The 21,636-nt window shown below is 40.8% G+C and overlaps 1 protein-coding gene across 1 annotated transcript in view; it reads right to left on the minus strand.

Moving 5' to 3' along the window:
- The window catches only part of GAPVD1 (GTPase activating protein and VPS9 domains 1), a 63,704-nt gene that overhangs the window by 21,176 nt on the left and 20,892 nt on the right, over positions 1-21,636 (minus strand). Inside the window, exons 2-7 of the mRNA XM_065418970.1 lie at positions 18,460-18,675; positions 15,378-16,221; positions 8,238-8,324; positions 6,971-7,105; positions 6,647-6,836; positions 2,122-2,282 (exon numbers count right to left, since the gene is read on the minus strand). Of these exons, the coding sequence (XP_065275042.1) occupies positions 2,122-2,282; positions 6,647-6,836; positions 6,971-7,105; positions 8,238-8,324; positions 15,378-16,221; positions 18,460-18,675 (1,633 nt within the window). The remainder of the gene's footprint in view (positions 1-2,121; positions 2,283-6,646; positions 6,837-6,970; positions 7,106-8,237; positions 8,325-15,377; positions 16,222-18,459; positions 18,676-21,636) is intronic.

Here is a 21,636-nt window from a genome sequence, read left to right on the forward strand (position 1 = left end):
GCAAACAGCATTAAGGACAATAAGGAGTATTTAAAACATATTAGGAACAAAAAGAATCCTGACAAAGGTATTGGTCCATTACTAGATAGAAATGGTAGAATCATCAATAGTAATGCAAAAAAACAGACAAGATAGTTTAATAAATATTTCTGTTCTTTATTTGGTGAAAAAACAGATGATATAGTCTCATCCAGGGCTTTAGAGCGGAGCCCGGAGCTGGAGCCCGGAGCAGCTCTGGAGCAGAGGAGCTGCAGGTTTTTGCCCGGAGCTGGAGCGGAGCCGGAGCACAGCTCTAAAGCCGTGGTCTCATCATATGGTCATGATACCACTCCTTCCATTCCACTAGTATCTCTGCAGGATGTTAAACAGAAGCTACTAAAGTTAGACATTTTTAAATCAGCAAGTCCAGATAATTCTTTGATGCAAGAATTTTGAAAGAGCTGGCTGAGGAGCTTGCTGGACCATTAATGATGATTTTCAATATGTCCTGAAACCTCCCCAGTTCTCCAAAGGGCCGTAAGATAGGTAATGTTGTGCCAATTTTTAAAAAAAATAAACAGGATGACCTGGGCAATTACAGGCCTGCCAGCCAGACACTGATCCTAGTCTCAATTGAGACTTAAAGGAGGGCAATGTAATTAATGCAAGTCAACATGGGTTCATGGAAAATAGATTGTGTCAAACTAATTGGATATCTTTTTTTGATGAATTTACAAATCTGGTTGATAAAAGTAATAGTGTTGAAGTAATATACTTAGACTTCTGAAAGGTGTTTGACTTGGCACCCCACAACATTTTAATAAAAAACTAGAACGATATATGGCACATGTTAAATGGATTAAAAATGGCTAAGTGACAGATCTCAAAATGTAACTGTAAACTGGGAATTTTCATTGAGAGGCTGTGTTTCCAGTGGGGTCCTGTAGGGATCAGTTCTTGGCCTTACGCTATTTAACATTTTTATCAATGACCCGGAAGAAAACATAAACCCATCACTGATAAAGTTTGCAGATGACACAAAAATTGTCGGAGTGGTAAATAATGAAGATAGGTACTGAGTCAGATTATCTGGATTGCTTGGTAAACTGGGTGCATGAAAACAATATGTGTTTTAAAACAGCTAAATGTAAATGTATACATCTAGAAACAAAGGATGTAGGCCATACTTACAAAACGGGGGACTATCCTGGGAAGCAGAGACGGAAAAAAGATTTGGGGGTCATGGTGGATAATCAGCTGAATATGAGCTCCAATGTGATGCTGTGAGCAAAAGAGCTAATGTGATCCTGGGATGGATAAACAGGGGAATCTTGATTAGGAAGACAGAGGTTATTTTACCTCTGTATTTGGCACTGGTGTGACTGCTGCTGGAATACTGTGTCAAGTTCTGGTGCTCACAATTCAAGGATGGTGATAAATTGGAGAGGGTTCAGAGAAGAGCCATGAGAAGGATTACAGGGTTAGAAAATATGCCTTATAGCGATGGCCTCAAAGAGAGCAATCTATTTAGATTAACACAGCCAAGGTTAAAGGTTTACTTGATTACAATCTCTAAATATCTATATGCAGAACAAATATTTAAAAATGGGCTCTTCAATCTAGCCGAGAAAGATATAACATGATCTAGTGGCTAGATGTTGAAACTAGACAAATTCAGACTGAAAACAAGGCATAAAATTTTTCACAGTAAGAGTAATTAACCATTGGAACAATTTACCAAGGGGTGTACATGCTCCATCACTGGCAATTTTAAAACCAAGATCAGATGTTATTCTAAAATGTTCTAGGAATTATTTTGAGGAAGTTCTATGGCCTGTATACAGGATGTCAATCTACATCACAATGGCCCCTTCTGGCCTTGGAATCTGAATGGAAGGCTCTGGCATACCCACCTACCTGTTTAATCTGGATGCTGTATTAATCATTACAAATAGAAATCAGTTGTGGTTTGGAGAATATTTGCAACACCTAAATACAGCGAAACAAATAAAGGGTTTTAGCCCTAATTCTCCAATTTAAACCTTGTCTTAGTTTGTCACAAACTTAGTATTATTTCATGGTCTGAATATACATTCTTCATTTCTCAAAGCATGTGATTTATATTTGACACCTTGTTCATACCTCATTTTCTGACATCATCCCCGGAGTAAGCTGCGGACCTGTTCCCAAAGAAATAACCAGTACTTCTTCTGGCTGAACTTCCTGTATAGAATCCTGGGAGGATCCTTCATGGTCTCCATGCTGGTCCACTGGAATATTTGATCTATTTCTGCTACGGGTAGCTAATGATGCATGTTAAAATACAGAGTGTTATGAAGGTTTTCAATATTTAAACTCTCAGAGTATCTACAAATGCTATACAAATACACAAGTGTGATGTTAGCGCATGCATATCAAAGAATGGGCAAAATGCAAAGTACAATTTACAACTTTCTGGAAAGGTGGAAATTGATACTGGGGATGTGCAAAACTGACACTGGGGCTATGTAATTATTTAAATATTGCACTACTGTGAAAATATCAGACTTGTAGCATAGTGGCTTAAGAAGCATATAATGTACCATGCTTCTCCATTAACCCCCAGATATTCCTGCCCGAGATGGGCAGGACAGCTTTCCCTTTAGGTTCTCTGCACACATTCTTCCTTTGCAAGAGAGACTCCCCTCTACTTCTGTACCATTGCAAAAACAGAGCACCACCACAAAGGCACTTTAGTTCCCATGTTTAAAATACCTTTTAAGTAGTGGTGGGTTTTTTTCCTACAAACTGCAGTCATGCCAACCTCACAGCCTCATGACCTAAAGGCACCTTACATTGATAAGAGATCTCCATTGCATTAAATAATAGGAAAATGCTCATCAAAAAGCACCAGGAGATCAAGACAAACAAATGAAGAACACCTGGAAAAGCAATTTTTTGCATTTGTGCAATGAACCATTTATGGGTTCTGCCTGGGCCCTTGCTGAATTCAACAAGCATGGAAACTTAAAGACCCTATTGTTACCAGCTAGAAGGGCATCAAGCTTCTTATGGCTAAGAAGTCTGTTCAGAAACAATGTAGAGCAGTGGTCCCCAACCTTTCTGTTGCAAATAGCACATTCATGTTCCCAGAAGAGTGTGGCGGGCTCCGGACGACCAGCCGCCGAAAAGCGGTGACATCGAGAAGCGCCGCCACCGAAATGCCGCTGAGAACAGCGGCATTTCGGTGGCAACACTTCTTGGCGTTGCTGCTTCTCGCGGCATTTCGGCGGCTGGTTGTCCTTCTCAGTAGGCGGGCTCACATAAATGTCCCGGCGGGCACACTGCATTGGGGACCACTGATGTAGAGGATAGATATGGGGGCGGGGGGGGTGGGGGAGGAGAAAGATGAAGTGGAGAGAGATTTTTTTTTTTTTTTTTTTTTTAAACTTGAATGTCTAAGAAACAGCTCCCCATTTAAAATTCTAATCTCCAAGACCTCTGACAAGATTGATTATTTAATGCTATGCACTAGGCCAGTGGTTCTCAAATTTTTGTTCTGGTGACCCCTTTCACATAGCACGCCTCTGAGTGCGACCCCCCCCTTATAAATTAAAAACACTTTTTATATATTTAACACCATAATAAATGTTGGAGGCAAAGCGGGGTTTGGGGTGGAGGCTGACAGCTCACAACCCCCCACCTAATAACCTCACAACCCCCTGAGGGGTCCTGACCCCCAGTTTGAGAACCCCTGCACTAGGCCATGAAGTAACTATTAGATTACAAATTAAGCTTTTTGGGGCATCATCTGCTACTACATGTTTGTATAGTGCCTAAAGCCCAGATCCTTAATAAGAACTGTTAGAGCACTACTTTAATAAGAACGGCCATACTGGGTCAGATCAAAGGTCCATTTAGCCCAGTATCCGGTTTTCCGATAGTGGCCAATGCCAGGTGCCCCAGAGGGAATGAACAGAACAGATAATCATCAAGTGATCCATCCCCTGTTGCCCATTCCCAGCTTCTGCCAAACGGAGGCTAGGGACACCATATAAATAAATAAAGCGTATCCCTTTAGCATTCACCAGCAAACTCTCTGGACTACACCCAGACATCAGTGACAGTTACTCAACATATGTTAGCTGGTGCCCATCCCGGAATGCCTGCAAGAATAGGCAAAGAATTCATAGGAGACACACAACTCTCACTGTAAGGGAAGGCACACAGGCAGCAATTCAGACAGTGCTGTTTAGAGCAGCTACCTGAACTCTTACTTAAAAACAAACCAACAAATAAAACTTTCTAGCCAAATGTACAGCACTACAAAAGAATTAAGGCCCTGCATCCCATGAGTTGCTGAGCACTTTCCAATACAGTCAACAGAAGCAAGAGGCACACAGCCCCTTGCACGACTAGGTTCTAAAGCAGCATTACTGAAGGCTTTCAATGTTTTGTAGAGTAAACCTTTTATTAGGGCGTTTAAAACAGTTTTGGACTTTATTGGGCAAGTCCTTTTCAGTGTACACTAGATGGAATGTGTCAAACACTTATAAGCAAAAGCTGGTAAGCCCTTATTCTTTTTACCTCTTGGGCATGCTAATTTATAATTTTTGTGATGGCATAAAGAAAATGGAAAATGCCACTCTAAGCCTGGCCTAGGATGGTTCTACCCTGTTCAGAGCAGGTGCTGGTAACAGAAATAAGTCATTCAGAACAGTGGTATGCCACACCTTGCACTGGAGAGCCACTCAGCAAGAAGAACTGCAGGAAGTCACACACAAAAAATCACAAACCGGAAGACCCGATGTTACATCATCAGGAACTGACAAACACATGGCAAAGCAAAATCATAACACCATCCTGATTACTTTGTGGTTCTCTAACTCCTTTTAATATAATCTTCTCTTCCTCTCCCCATTCTGGACACCTTGGAGAAAGAGTCAAGGACCTGAAGTTCCTTATCTTATCTAGGGGCTGGCAGCATGGCATCAATTTCCTCAGTTGAAACATGGGAGCTGAGGCCAAATGTGCAACTTGAGAGTTAAATTTTTACCTTCAATTATCATGCATCAAAGGGAGAGTAGGCTTTTTAGGTTACTACATTTTTCTAGCTATTTACATAGGAATTGGCCTTCGTAATGGAACAAACAAAGAAGCCTGGCACAAAGCAAATTAAAGACAAGCATGAGAAGCATGGTTTTATGAAGTGAATAGAAGTTTTGCATAGATGAAGAAGGGAAAGAGTCCATTACCCACCAAATGGGGTTACTAGATTAATGTGAGCTGAGAGATTGGTGGTAGAAGTATCCCAGGCAGTAATGGCTGCCAACTGTTGTCCTGGGTTTCGACAGCATTAAACAGAAACAAAATCAAGCCTTTGAACAACAAAAATATTTTAAACTGTAAAATAAATACAAACAAGTTGTTACTTCACTAATGTAAACTTAGAATAGCAGTTGTGCACAGAGAGGTAAGGATAACTCATGGTACCAAAATGAGGTTTTAGTAATTGCTACCTTTAATTTACTATTTTAAGTATAAATATTTTTGCCCTATGTTACAGATAAATACCAAACTCTTTTTCTACTGAATACCAATATTCCAATCATATAAGTAAACACTAGAACAGAGTGCAATACTTTAGGATCTAGAGGAAAAATGTGTCACATTTTGAGATGGGATATTTTTGAGCTGAAAAGGTATAAGATCATGAAATTCTATGCTTCAGAAGAGAATGCGCTACATTACATCAGTAGCCAGATTTAAGACAGCATAATTACAAGGCAATCTCCCCTCTTACACTGCTTAGCACTTTTTTAGCATTATCTTCAATGGATCCCCCTTCCTCCCATTTTCCATACTGGTGTTGCCAAATGTCTGCACCCTGACTTTCTTCCCCACTCCACTCTCATCGCTTGAGTGATCATCTCCACTCTCATCACCTCCACGGTGATGATTTAAATCTACCTCCCCATGCCTAACCTCTCCCCAACTGACCAGATTCCCATCTCTTCCTGTCTCTCCAGCATTTTATTGCAAAGACTCTGCCACTTCTCTAAATATTGCAAAACCTGAACATCCGTCTTTCCTTCTACTTTCTCCTCATATTCAAACCCTCTCTGTATCAATGTTGACAACTGCACTATCCTCACCACCACTCATTCTCTCCTATCCACTGGCCTGCACCATTTCACTAACATATGCTGATTAGATTATATTAAGTCTACATTACATGCGAACTAGGAACCCTACAACTTCATTTACTATATGAATACGCTAAAATTCAGTCTGGTCTAAGAGGTGTAAGTAGGAGTAAAGGAAAAATTACACTATGAATTGGAACTATTAGATTATCGAATATTCTTCCAAGGAAAGTGGTGGAAACATCATTTGGGAAATTTCAAACTTGACTAGACAAGGTACTAGAAGAAAAATATGGTAAAAGTACAGTCCTGCTAGAGTGGTTACACCAGAAAGATGATCCAACAGATATTTTCATTACATAAAGTCTGATTCAATGACAACTATGCTACACACAAACACACACACAGTGGAAGTGGTGTGAAGAAAACTTAAGCATATCCTACAAGAGGACTGAAGAAATGCTGAAGAAGTGTATGCAGGGTGCAGGAAAGCCTATGAACAAAAAGATTTTGCAGTAAGAATTTCTCTCAATCTTCCTCACCTATAGGCAGTCGATTTTTTTTGTTAGCTGGGGTAGTTGCAGGGGAGAGTTGTGGGGTATTGTAAGGAGTCATTTCAAGGCTGCTACTTTTCCCGGGTTTGTTCTGGGGTAAGTTTGCCAACAAGTTTTCCAGAGCCATCCGATCTTCCTTCAGTTGGTCACTTGACATTACATTTCGCATAAAACCAACCTACAAAATTAGAGAGTTTGTATAATTAGGAAGGGAGCATGAAGCTACGTATTAACCTACTACACCCACTTATCTCTCTCTCCTGCAAGTATGTGCAGGAAAATATTACTCCTATTGAAGAACCAGGATATTACCAGATTAATAAGTTGGCTGTATGTCATATAAACCACAGTCCTACTCAACCCTTCTAGAAGGTTAACTGAGGACATCGGAGGGGTTTCCACAGCACGCCCACTAATAACAACATCCAGGAAAGCAGCCACACAGCTCTGCAAGGAGAAGACATAGGTTTTTTCAGTGAATGGTTTCAAATTTTAGAGCTACAGAAGAACACAAAGGTACAAGAGGTATATACATAATTTACATGGGAATATCAGTTTTGCTGCTTCTTATATGTATAGCAAATCAAACATCTTTTAGCCAATGAAGAGTAAGTACAAAATTATGCAAAAAATTTAGTTCCCTTCACTCCATATCTGCATTTGAAAGTCTCACTTGTTTAAATAGATTCTGTAGTCCTCAATATTTAAGTACAGTTTTAAAAATGCTGTTATGCAATGGCACTAGATGACTTAAACTAGCTCACAGTAATGAACTTGTATTTAAATTGTTCCTTCCTCAGGAACCAGCTGAGCATAGTTTACAAGTGAAACAAAATTATAGGGGACAGGGATAGGCAAGTAAGGGAACTGTCAATTTAAAAGTCACATCTGGCTCAATGTTTACCTAGGTTTCATTACAAGTAGCAAGAGAGATTGAAAGAAATGAGCAAAAAAGTTTGTTAGTTTGCTTTTTGCATTTGACAGCACATTGCGTATAGTTAGTTTCACTGTTTCCTCCGTAGAGTCAGTTCCCCTATTGTGTGTGCATCCTTCATACATTAAGAAAGGAGAGTAAACAATTTACTAAAAAGGGTGGGGGGTGAGGAGGAAGAGAGAGGAAATGAGGCAAAAAATTGACAGGAAGATCCATGGGCAGGTGTGCAATTTTTTCTTTTAATTGACTACATGGTGTCCCCTTAAATGAAAAGTAGTTTATGCTAAATTCAGCAGAGAAAATTATAAAAAAAAAAATCACTTCGTATCTGTTTTAGAAAGTGCCATATTTTGACGTTTTGTTAATGTTGTCATTTAAGCAACAAGGTAGTGTGCGTCTAGTAGTCAGGAAGCATGACTCCAAGTTCTATTCCCAGCTCTGACCCTGACTGTATGTGACCATACAGATGTCACTTAACCTGTACCTCAGTTTGCCTACCCATAAATTAGATGTACTGCTCACCTACCTCATAAGAGGGCTGTGAAGCTTATTTGTTTGTGAAGTGCTTTGAGATTCTCAGATGAGAGGGGCTACAGAAAGGCAAAGTGTCAAATATGTACAGATGTACTGTTTTGTGACTCTTACTTTGTCGAATTTGCCAAGGTTGCTCTTCATGTGCGGATCTCCCTCTTCAGAACCTGTCATTGCCAACTGCTGCAAAAGTCTCCCGACCTAAAATGGAAAAAGAACACTTTGGGCAAATATTTCAGAAACCATAACAGAACAACAAGATAGATCATAATACAGGAATCAAATGAGAAAGCTCTTCCATTTTAAACTACTATTTTTAATTTACATATAAACTTTCCCAGAGTTACTTTTGGGGCTAAAATTTCTCATACTTGTTCTTAGGCCCAAAGTAAAATGTTCTATGTGGAAATACACTCAGTCCTGCCATGAGTGCAGGAGACTAGACTAGATGATCTCTCGAGGTCCCTTTCAATCCTATGATTGTATGAAAGTTTCACTAAAAGCTATTTGTGTTATCTAAACAGGAAGAGTATTTTCTTCTATTAAGAAAACTGTGTACTTTTTTTTGCTCCCAACTCAAAGGCTGCTTTGTTTTAATTCCATCTTTCATTCAATGAACAAATGTATAATAGTACCTTATTTGAAATTATTTCATTATTTGTAAAAGAAATCCTAGCCAGTTGTTTGAATATTGCATGCGAAGCCGTTATTTTCCATATGTTTTTAAGCCTATGCTGGAGTATTAGGCTCTGATTCTTCACAGCAAATATGGAAGGGATGAGGGTTGAACCTAGAGGTCTTAGACCTGAAGATTTTTAAAGGCCATGTAAATTTTGCTAGACACACATGGAAAGAACACAAACCTCTGACTCAGTTTGTACACTGCTTAACATCTTTTTCCTGAAAAATAACCCTCCATAACCTGTCACCAAGAGGCTTATAAAATTGTGAGTCCTATAAAAATATACAAAAAATGATATCACAGGTGTATAAGTGATCCCTTGTTTTACAGCAGCATCTAAAGAACCCAGTCAGGAATAAGGCCCCCTTCTGCTATGCATTGTGCAAACAGTAAAACACTCTCCCTGCTCTACAAAACTTACTGAAATGAATTTCATCAGTCAGTATATCAGTTACACTTACATACACTGATGCCATGTTTTGCCTCATGTACAAGGAACATGCAGTAGTTTTTTAGTCAAATGGGTGCTATTTAATACCACTAATGAATATTAAGTTCCCAAAACATTTGCACAAAGACAATAAATTCTGTCACCTGAAGGCATATTCTAAAGTGTTAATACAGCGAGTAGTTGCCCAATAAGCAACATGGTGTACATCCATTCAGAGGACAAAAGAGACAGACATTTAGCAGAAGTGCTAAATGACTTTGTTTCAATTTTCACCAAAAAGTTTAGTAGCAATTGGACATCTAACGTAGTGAATGCCAGTGAAGATTAGGTAGGATCAGAGGCTAAAATAGGGAAAGAACAAGTTAAAAATGACTTAGACAAGTTAGATGTCTTCAAGTCACCAGGGCCTAATGAAATACATCTTAGAATACTCACGGAGCTGTCTGAAGGGATATCTGAGCCATTAGCAATTATCTTTGAAAAGTCATGGAAGATGGGAGAGATTCCAGAGGACTGGAAAAAGGCAAATATAGTGCCAAGCTAAAAAGGGGGAATAAAGACAACCCGGGGAATTACAGACCAGTCAGCTTAACTTCAGTACCCAGAAAGATAATTAAGCAAATAATCAAGCAAGCAATTTGCAGACACCTAGAAGGTGATAAGTAACAGTCAGCATGGATTTGTCAAGAACAAATCATGTCAAACTAACCTAATAGCTTTCTTTGACAGGGTAACAAGCCTTGTGGATGGGGGGAAAGTGGTAGATGTGGTATATCTTGACTTTAAGTAAGGCTTCTGATACTGTCTCGCATGACCTTCTCATAACCAAAGTAGGGAAACACAACCTAGATGGAGCTACTATAAGGGTGGGTGCATAACTGGTTGGAAAACCATTCCCAGAGGGTAGTTATCAGGGGTTCACAGTGAAGCTGGAAGGGCATATCGAGTGGGGTCGCACAGGGATCAGTTCTGGGTCTAGTTCTGTTCAATATTTTCATCAATGATTTAGATAATGGCATAGAGAGTACACTTATAAAGTTGCAGACAATACCAAGCTGAGAGGGGTTGCAAGTGCTTTGGAGGATAGGATTAAAATTCAAAATGATCTGGACAAATTGGAGAAACTGTCTGAAGTAAATCAGATGAAGTTCAATAAGGACAAATGCAAAGTACTCCTCTTAGAAGGAACTATCAGTTGCACACAACAAAATGGGAAATGACTGCCTAAGAAAGAGTACTGTGGAAAAGGATCTGGGGGTCATAGTGGATAACAAGTTAAATATGAGTCAACAGTGTTGATTGTTGCAAAACCGGGGTGTGGGGGGTGCAAATAATATTCTGGGATGTATTACCAGGAGTGTTGTAAGCAAGATGTGAGAAGTAATTCTTCCGCTCTACTCTGCACTGATACAGCTTCAACTGGAGTATTGTGTCCAGTTCTGGGTGCCATATTTTGGGAAATATGTGGACAAATTAGAGAGTACAGAGAACAACAACAAAAAAGATTAAAGGTCTAGAAAACATGACCTATGAGAAGAGATTGAATAGGACAAGAAGCAGTGGTCTTAAAATGCAGAAAGGGCTGTTTAGGTTAGACATTAGGAAAACTTCCTAACTGTCAGGGTAGTTAAGCACTGAAATAAATTGTCTAGGGATGTTGTGGAATCTCTATCATTGGAGATTTTAAAGAGCCCGTTAGACAAACACCTGTCAGGGATGTTCTAGATAAGACTTAGTCCTGCCTGGAATAGAGGGGACTGGACTAGAAGACCTCTCGAGGTCCCTTCCAGTCCTACAGTTGTATGAAATTCTATTATTTCAGTTAGTGCAGATTAGCAAAAAATACAAATATGCTAGCAAAAGTGGAAGGGTATTAAAATTCACAAGCGCTGCTAGACCAGTCTTACAAATATTTATACTTTACAGCTCTCACCCTTATAAAAGCAGGTGTATTGCCTTTTAAAGCAGAGTTTAGATGTTTGCTATATATTTCTCAACTTCAACAGCGGCAATCAAAAACATCAATAAATGTCTTTTAAAACTCAACATTTTAAAACAAATGGGTATTCAAGCTTTAAAATTTGCCTCTTCAGAATCATAATAGCAGAAATATTTTTATATCAGTATTCATCATCTTATCCCTAGTAAAACCAGTAAAAATACTTTAACAATAGCCCCAATAAATGCTTAGAAGATCTCAGATATGAGGATAGGTTGCAAAGGACTGTAGAGGATTTTTTAAACTAAGGTTTGGAGGAAAGCTGACAGGTGTGAAGCAGAACGTAGTTCAGGCAGAAAAATCCCTTTGGAATGAATTTATTAAAGGGGGATCTCTATGTCCTAGTAAAGACAATAGGAAAGAATTTGGTAAAGTATAGACAGGAGCTAGTAAGGAACAGTCAAATGCAAAACAGCCCCATTTAAATACAAAATGTACAAGTGTTTATATACAACTGCTAGATATCTAAATACAAAGATGGATGAACTACAATACCTGGTATTAAATGAGGATATTGATATAAATAGGCATCACAAAAACTTAGTGGAAGGAGGATAACTGATGGGACATGGTAATACCCGGATTCAAAATATACAGGAATGACAGTAGGTCATACCGATGGGGCACTCTATGTGAAAGAAAGCACAGAGTCAAAGTAAAAATCTTAAATGAATAACACTGCCCCATAGAATTTCTCTGGATAGAAATTCCATGGTTGAACAATAAGTGTATAGCTGTAGGAATATACTACCAACCACCTGATCAGGATGGTGATGGTGATTGTGAAATGCTCAGGGAGAGGCTACAAAGAGGCTATAAAGGCAGAAAACACAATAATAATGGGGGATTTCAATTATTCTCATATTGACATGGTACATGTCACCTCAGGAAGGAATGGAGAGAAAAATTTCTAGACACCAAGGAGTAGCTTGTCCTGGTACCTACAAGGGGAGAGGCAAGTCTTGATTTAGTCGTAAGTGGAGAATAGGATATGGACAGCAGTTAAATATAGTTGAACTGCTCAATAATAGAGACCATAACGTAGTTAAATTTAACATCCTTGTAGAGGAAAAAATGCCAAATAACCCCACCACAGTCGAATTTAACTTCAAAAAGGGGAACTGTACAATAATGAGGAAGTTAGTTAAACAGAAATTAAAAGGAACAGTCACAAGGGTGAAACACCGGCAAACTACAGGGAGACTATTTAAAAACACCATAATAGGAGGCTCAAACAAAACGTATACCCCAAATTTGAAAAACAAAGAACAGAACAGTAATAACAAAAAATGCCACCATAGCTAAATAGTGAAGTAAAAAGAAATAAGAGGCAAAAAACGTATCCTTTAAAAATTGGAAGTCAAATCCTAGTGAGGAAAATAGAAAGGAGCATAGACTCTGGCAAGTCAATTATAAAGCAGGCCACGAAAGAATATGAAGAGCAACTAACTCAAGACACAAAAACTGACAACAAAAAAAGTTAACTACATCAGAAGTAGGAAGCCTGCCAAAACAATCAGTAGGGCCACTGTATGATTGAAGTGCTAAAAGAGCGCTCCAGGAAGACAAGGCTGTTGCAGCAAAGCTAATTAATTCTTTGCATTGTCTTAACTGCAGAGGATATGGGGGAGATCCCCACACACAAGCCATTCTTTTCAGGTAACAAATCTGAGGAACTGTCCCAGATTCAGGTGTCAATAGAGGAGGCTGGAACAAACAGATGAATACCATCTGGTCCTGGTGACTTATTACTATTAATTTTATCAAAGAGTTCTGAAGGAAGTCCAATACGAAATTGAAGAACTACTAACTGTAGTACATAACTCATTGCTTAAAATCAGCCTCTGTACCAGATGACTGGCGGGTAGCTAACGTAACATCAATTTTTTAAAAAGCTCCAGAGGCAATCCTGGCAATTACAGGCCAATAAGCCTAACTTCAGTACCAGGCAAACTGCTTGAAACTATAGTAAAGAACAGAATTATCAGACACATGCAGGAGCTTTGGAGCTGTGCTCCAGCTCCGCTCCAGCTCCAGGCAAAAACCTGCAGCTCCACTGCTCCGGAGCTGCTCTGTGCTCCAGCTCCGGGCTCCGCTCCAAAGCCCTGGACACATGGATGCTTTTGTAAAGGGAAATCATGCCTCACCATTCTATTAGAACAACCAGACGGGGTCAACAAGCATGTGGACAAGGGGGATCCAGCTGATAAGCATACTTGGACTTTGAGAAAGCCTTTGATAATATCCCTCACCAAAAGCTCTTAATCAAACTAAGTAGTTATGGAATAAGAGGGAATGGTTCTCTCATGGATCAGTAAGTCATTAAAAGATAGGAAACACAGGGTAGGAAAAAACAGTCAGTTTTCACAATAGTGTGAAGTAAATAGTGGGGTCCCCCAGGGATCTGTACTGGGACCTATACTGCGGAAAAGGAGGTGAATCATGGGGTTGCAAAATTTGCAAATGATACAAAATTACTCAAGATAGTTAAGTCCAAAGCCGATTGTGAAGAATTACAAAGGGATCTCACAAAACTGGGTGCCTGGGCAACAAAATAGCAGATGAAACTCGATGTTGCTAAGTGAAAAGTAATGCACACAGGAAAAAATAATCCCAACTATACATTAAAATGATGGGGTCTAAATTAGCTGTTACCACTCAAGAAAGATCTTGGAGTCATCATGGATAGTTCTCTGAAAACATCCACTCAGTGTGCAGCGCCATTAAAAAACAAACAAACAAACAAACAAACAATGTTAGGAAATGTAAGACAGATAATAGATCCTATAAATCCATGGTACGCCCATACCTTTAATACCAGGTGCAGTTCTAGTCGCCCCATCTCAAAAAACATACTAGAATTGTGAAAAGTACTGAGCAGGGCAACCAAAATGACTGGGGTATCCAACATCTTCCAGATTGTTCAATTTAGAAAAGAAACAACCGAGAGGGAATATAGTAGAGGTCTATAAAATTGCGAAAGGCATGGAGAAAGTGAACAGGGAAGTGTTTTATTTACACCTTCACAGAACACAAGAATTAGGGGTCACGTGATGAAATTAATAGGCAGCAGGTTTAAAACAAACAAAAGGAAGTATTTCTTCACACAACACACAGTCAACATATGGAACTCATTGCCATGGGATGCTCTGAAGGCTAAAAGTACAGTAATTCCCCACTTAACGTTGTAGTTATGTTCCTGAAAAATGCTACTTTAAGCAAAATGATGTTAAGTGAATCCAATTTCCCCATAAGAATTAATGTAGGGGGGGGGGGGGGGGGGGGTTTAGGTTCCAGGGAAATTTTGCTTGGTTGAGATGGTGGAATATTTCCCAGGGAATGCCTTACTGCTAAATGATGAACTAGCACTCGTCTGAGCCCACAAGGGTTAACACGTTGTTAATGTAGCCTCACACTCTACAAGGCAGCAGGAATGGAGGGAGGAGAAACAGCATGGCAGAGAGAGACAGAGTGAGTGAGTGAGAGACCATGTGTGTGTGAGACACACGCACTGCCCCTTTAAGTACGCTGACCCCACTCTAAGTACTCTACCTTTTTAAGTAGATCAGCAAGTTGAGACAGCAGCTGCTGCCAGCATGCTCCCTCAGTCCTGAGCCCTGTCATGTCCCACCCGCTCTGTGAAGATGGGGGGCAGGAGCGGGCGGACACCCTGACATTAGCACCCCTCTTCTCCCCCCCTCCCCCGCCCTCGCACAGCAAGCAGGAGACTCCCGGGACCAGCTCCAAGGCAGAGGGCAGGAGCAGCACACGGCAGTGGGGGGAGGGACAGCTGAACTGCCCGGCAACTGATAGCCTGCTGGGTGGCTTAAAAAAAGAATGAGACAAATTAATGGAGAATAGGTCCATCAATGGCTATTAGCCAAGATGGTCAGGGACACAACTCTATGCTCCTGGTGTCCCTAAACCTCCAACTGCTAAAAGCTAGGACTGGATGACAGAATACATCATTCAAAATTGCCCTGTTCATTCCCTCTCAAGCTTCTGTCATTGGACACTGATGGAAGACAAAATACTGGGCTAGATGGACCACTGGTCTGACCCAGTACGGCCGTTCTTATCTGGTCTCATTTGTTTAGAGTAACATAAAAAAGGAAGTCATACCTGCATCAGATTAAATCTTGCCACCTCGTTTATTGGGGCATCGGAAATTATTCCATACTGTTCTGGGTTGACAACTGCAGGACAAATGAAACATGCAAGCAGAAGATCCGTGCACATTGCTCGCACCTCCCCACCCTCCAGCCGGTCTACACAGGAGAGTGTTTTGTACATTTGTGATAAAATCCATCTCAAGCTGTGCGGAAAGCAGTATGTGTTCTGCTTGAGATAACCAATGAATTTGTTCACCAAAGCCACTAACTTAGCCTCATTGGAATCCACCATTTCTTGGACTTTTTGTTTGAATCTTTCAGTGCCTTTCTCCCCAAAGAGTTTTTCCTGTTGTGCGGGAGAGAACCTCTCGATCAATTTGTTTGCATCTGTTTCTAGGTGGTCTTCATCTTCCACCAGCAGCTGCATGATTGGCTCATGCAATGTTGCAGTGAGGAAGAGTTTTGCAGAAAAGAGTCCTTCAGAAAAAAGTTTGAATAAAATGCTGAATGCACAGGTGCCTCTCCTCAAAAGCCGTCTGGGATTGTCGCTTTCCTTTAGTTCGAATTCTATCAAGTAACGCAAAACTTGAAGGAGGTAGCTCTCATCTTCCTGCATGATGCAATTGCCATAGATGGAGGTAAAGACTGTGTAAATAACACTGTGTGTGTTGTCCTGGTTGAGTTTCTCTCCAGCAACCAGAGAGGAAGCAATAAGCCTAGGGTTCTCTCTCAACCTGTTGAGGAATTCTCCATAAGCAGTCTCTTGAAATCCCAACTGCTTGTACCCATCAACGAACTGTGTGTCCTCCAAGACTTTGGCATGCTGGCAGCATTCAGCAGGAGAAGCTTCGGCACTTCAGAGAAAAAACAGTGAAATAATTCAATTATTTGTAACAGGGCTGTCAAACGATTAAAAAATTAATTGCGATCAATCACAAGATAAAAAAAGTCCCGATTAATTGTAGTTTTAATCATACTGTTAAACAATAATAGAATAGAATACCATTTGTTTAAATATTTTTGGATGTTTTCTGTATTTTCAAATATACTGATTTAAATTACAATACAGAATACAAAGTGTACAGTGCTCACTTTGTATTATTTTTTATTACAAATATTTGTGTGTGTGTGTTGGGGGAGCACTGTCTCTTTAAACGGAGCACTCAGAAACTTTAATGCTTTTTTCAGCCAGCAGCAGTTGCTGTTGGCAGCACTCACTCCTGAGCCAGCAGCAGACAGGCTCTCCCTGATCCCCCACCTCAGCTCAGTGGCGACTGGGTACACGGGCAGGAGGAGGGGGATACCCCAACATAGGCCCTTCTCCCCCACTTTGTGCAGCAGACAGGAGGCAGGCTCCCGGTCCGGAGCAGGTTGGCCAAGAGCAGCAGTGTAGCACAGGTATCCCTGTCCCAGAGGCATATAGCAGCTTCCCCCCTCCCCCCTAACCCCTTCCAGCACAGCGCCCTGGGCGGTAGCCTCCCTTGCACACCCCTAAGGCCGGGCTCTTCTCTCCTCCTCCCCCGGAAGGTGTTTAACCAGCTCTCCCAAATTGCCCACAGTCTCTTCTCCCTGTCCGCCTTCTGCCCACTGGCACAGGCAATGCCTGCCTACCTCCCCGCCACCACCGCATCCCATCTCCAGAGACGTAAGATTAAGGCTCATTTAAAAAAATAACATGTTAATTTGTTTTGAGTTAATTGCATGCGGTAACTGCGATTAATCGACAGCCCTAATTTTTAATAGACAATTAAATCTAAAAGCAGCAGCATTCTGAATCTATTACCAGGAGCTCTAGACCAATGGTTTTCAAACTTTTTTCTGGGGACCCAACTGAAGAAAACTGTTGATGCCCGCGACCCAACGGAGCTGGGGATGAGGGGCTTGGAGTGTGGGAGGGGGCTCCAGGCTGGGGCAGGGGGTTGGGGTGCAGGAGGGGATCAGGGCTCTGGGCTGGGAGTGCAGGCTCTGGGGTAGGGCCAGGGATGAGGGTTTTGGGGTGCAGCAGGGGCTCCGGGGTGGGGCAGGGTGCAGGAGGGGGTCAGGGCTCTGGGGGTGCAGGCTCGGGATGAGGGGCTTGGGGTACAGGAAGGGGTTCTGGGGGGGCGCTCACGGCTGGGGCAGGGGATTGGGGCGCGAGGTTACCTCTGGCGGCTCCCGGTCAGCGGCACAGCTGGGGTGCAGATGCAGGCTTCCGGCCTGTCCTGGCACCATAGACCACACTGCGCCTGAAGCGGTCAGCAGCAGGTCCGGTTCCTACGCAGAGGGTGCGCAAGCGACTCCGCACGGCTCTCGCCCGCAGGCACCGCGCCCCTCCCTCCCCCCCAGCTCCCATTGGCTGGTAACTGGCCAGTGGGAGTTTGGAGCCAGTGCTTGGGGCGGGGGCAGCGCACGGAGCCCCGTGGCCCTCCCACCTAGAAGCCGTACCTGCTGCTGGCCGCTTCCAGGGCGCAGCGCGGTGTTGGAACAGGTAGGCACTAGCCTGCCTTAGCTGGGCAGCACCACCAAAGGGACTTTTAACGTCCCATTCAGCTGTGCTGACCAGAGCGACCCAGTGCCTTACATGCCGCAACCCAGTACTGAGTTGCGACCCGAACTTTGAAAAATGCTGCTCTAGACAATAGAGTAAAAAATACACTGCAAGAATTTTTCCTTTTAAAAAAAAAAAGATAGCAGTTAACATCTACAATCTTTATTGTAAGTTTAAAAAAAAAAATGTGAACATTAGTCAATGTATGAGCTTCATTACAACAACAAATTTGAGTGTTTAATAATAAAAACATAATTTCTTACTATGAACTACCAATCAGAAGAGATGCAACATATACACACACACACAAAGGTCAAAAATAAATAAATAAATTGTTTTTTTAAAAGGTAGAGTGTTTGAACTACCAGTAGTCACATCATATTTAAGAGCAAAACTGACAACTCAGACTTCCTGTTTTAGAATAATTTTTAGAATGGTTTTATAGCCATTAAAATTTTATCATTAGAATCACCTGCTGTGCTCAATATACAGTATGAAAAGAATCACGGAATTCTTTTAATTCACAAGAGTTCAGGAGTTCAATTTCCCACAGAGCATTTATCACCTTGTTATGATAAGTCTGTCCAAGTTAATCCTTTGCTGCTTGGAAATCCACGCTGTGTGGTACAGTTTCTCAGCTGTCTTCAATACATCTGCATTTAATCTCTGAATAAGTTGCTTTTCTGAGTTTACATAGAGTCGTTCCTGCTTGAGGTGATGAGCCAGAGTGTGAATATCCAGCTTCACCATCTTTGAGGGTGAGAGGACTACACAGTACTCACTGCAAAAGGAAAAATACAGGAAGAATTTCACATTATATAGAGCTGCTATTTTTTAAAACTCCAACAGACAAAAAGAATTTGAATACTGAAAAGTTATCAAAAACTTCTTGATAACATTTAAGAACCAGTGATAATTGTAAGTTTATGACTTACTGTATTTACAGTACCTACCTATCTTTGATCCCTATTTTCCTCATGGATCCCTACTTTCTTCCTGGACTGTATTTTCTAAATGGACAACGAACCTAATTCTCAGTTACTGAAGGACAATCTCCACTCATTGATATATTTTGCTTTCCACAACCAAATCTCTGTACAACTTTTCATGAGGGATGTACCTGAGTACTCGGATTCTAATATCTAAACTGTATTGTTAAATCTATTCACCTCAATTTGGGTTATTGCTGATTATGTACTCTATGTATCATATGACTTTAAAAACAAACTTTGTATTTGTGGACAATCTAAACACTATACCCAGATGTACAGACACTCTTTTCTGAACCTATGTATTCTATAATTTTTTTAACATTAGCTTTTAATAAAAATTTTAAATCTAGCCCCACCTCCCAAACCCCAGGCAACATCCCTAGTTATTGGGCCATCCTTCATCACTGTAAAACACTTCAAATTGATAATGTCATCTTCAAAATTTCTCACATGCACTTGGAGGGTTCAGTGACATCATATTGGCCAGTTCCACATACATTAAAGCTGCCCTCAGCTCTGGTAACTTAAACGTTACTCTAATTTCACTAATAACGGTAAAGCTCCCCCCAAAGTGCCACACTGGGGTGAGGGGAGGTGGGGGAGGGAGAACACCCTCAGGATTACCCTTCTAATTTCTAATGGTGGAGGCCAGCATGATGACACTCAGACTCAGGGAGGTAGAAAGGGGAAAGGAGTCCCATTTTGACATATTATATGGTCAGGTCAGTGCTCAGTGAGCAAAGGAGTACATGTGAATAAGATTTATCAGAACACATACTAAGCTATGCTGCAGTTTAAAATAAGTGTTTGGGTCTAGTAGCCCCATGACCGACAGAAATTCCTGCTTTTATGTGAAATAAAGAGGATTCTGTCTTCTACACTATTCAATTTGCCTTTTCTGCTAAAGAGACTCTCATAACTAGCACCACCCATACATAAACATGCACAGAATGCATTGCTATTCAATAGCAGAACTCATTCAACAATGTCTCCTCGAACATCCCAACTCACAGGAATGTACTTGCGGGCCATGATCCAGAAATTCTCTAAATGACAAAACAAACTGAAGAAACCTCAGTTGGAAAGGAAATCTGCACAGTCCATTACAGTACAACAGCAGCTAAGTATTTAGTGAACAACTTATTTGCTTCTTAATGGCTAAATAAACCAAAAAAGTATCATAGTATTTAAAATCTTTCATTATGTTAGAAATTTAAAGGGGGGGAGGGGTAGCTCAGTGGTTTGAGCATTGGCCTGCTAAACCCAGGGTTGTGAGTTCAATCCTTGAGGGGGCCACTTGGGGATCTGGGGCAAAATCAGTACTTGGTCCTGCTAGTGAAGGCAGGGGGCTGGACTCGATGACCTTTCAAGGTCCCTTCCAGTTCTAGGAGATGGGATAACTCCATTAATTAAAAATGAAGGTTGGTAAGAAGTGTTTGCCAAATATGTACCTATATGATGATATAATCAGATATTGCAATATTAATCAGATGCAACTTGATTTAAAGGTGTGATCTTTGCACCTGTTAACTAACATGTCCTAACTATCCAATTAAAACGTCTAGATAGATAAGGCATACTGCCATTGACATGTGATAAAATGGTCAAGTTATTCAAAAGAAATTTCCCTTTTTCCTCTATTTATTTAAATTAAGATGTTAAAGAATCATTTGTGAAAACCATATTAACATGGACAATATAATTTGTGTAAGCACAATTACAGAGAAGAAAATTGAGCAGCCATTAACCTCACCTGATTTCTTACAAAGAAAATTACCTTAGCTGACCCCTCATTTCCTCACCATCAGATGTAGCCCTTCTTGAGTGTTAGTATGGTAGGAAGAATTATGACCAGCTCCACCACCCTGTATATGTTAGAGCACCCGAATACTATGGTGATGGGTACTTAAATACAATAATAAATGGAATGCCTATCTGTTCCCTATCAGCTCTAGCACCTTCAGTGAAGCCTGATCTCGCAATGCTACTTGCTCCCACACTCGGGGAACGCGAGTATGATTTATGATTTGCAGGCATATCACTCTCCTCTTTGTACTCCTTTAAAGATCTTTCCAGCCACACCAGGCACTAAACCACAGGATCCTTTCCAAATTATATTTATTAGCTTCCCTAACTGGGCACAGAATTTTTAAAAGAAACCCTGATGGTTCAAGAGCATGGGTCACCAACAACTACTACCCAAGTTCCCTCACCTATGGTTCAACTTGACAAGCAAAACCCTATCATCCAAAGGAAGATAAGCCATAAATAGCTGTCATATATAATCTTTATATATAGAAATGTCGGAACACCTCAACTTACAAAGCATTTTCTAAGCTTGCAAAGGAGACTCAGAGTATCCTTAACAAAAATCAATCCAAAGGCTGTAGTTCATGCTGAGATCATCTCTCTACTTGAAGGTGATATTAAACCAAAAGAACGAGGAGTCCGGTGGCACCTTAAAGACTAAGATTTATTTGGGCATAAGCTTTTGTGGGTTAAAAAAACATTTCTTCAGATGCATCTGAAGAAGTGGGGTTTTTTACCCACGAAAGCTTATGCCAATATAAATTTGTTAGTCTTTAAGGTGCCACCGGACTCCTCGTTGTTTTTGTGGATACAGACTAACACGGCTACCCCTCTGATATATTAAACCAAAAAAAGACTCCAAGAAGAATACATAGTACCTTTACAAAAAGTTTTAAAGGTGACTGCCTCATTAAACCAATGGAGAAGTTCTATTAAAGTGA

This window comes from Emys orbicularis, chromosome 18 (assembly GCF_028017835.1).
Source record: "Emys orbicularis isolate rEmyOrb1 chromosome 18, rEmyOrb1.hap1, whole genome shotgun sequence".
NCBI lineage: Eukaryota > Metazoa > Chordata > Testudines > Emydidae > Emys > Emys orbicularis.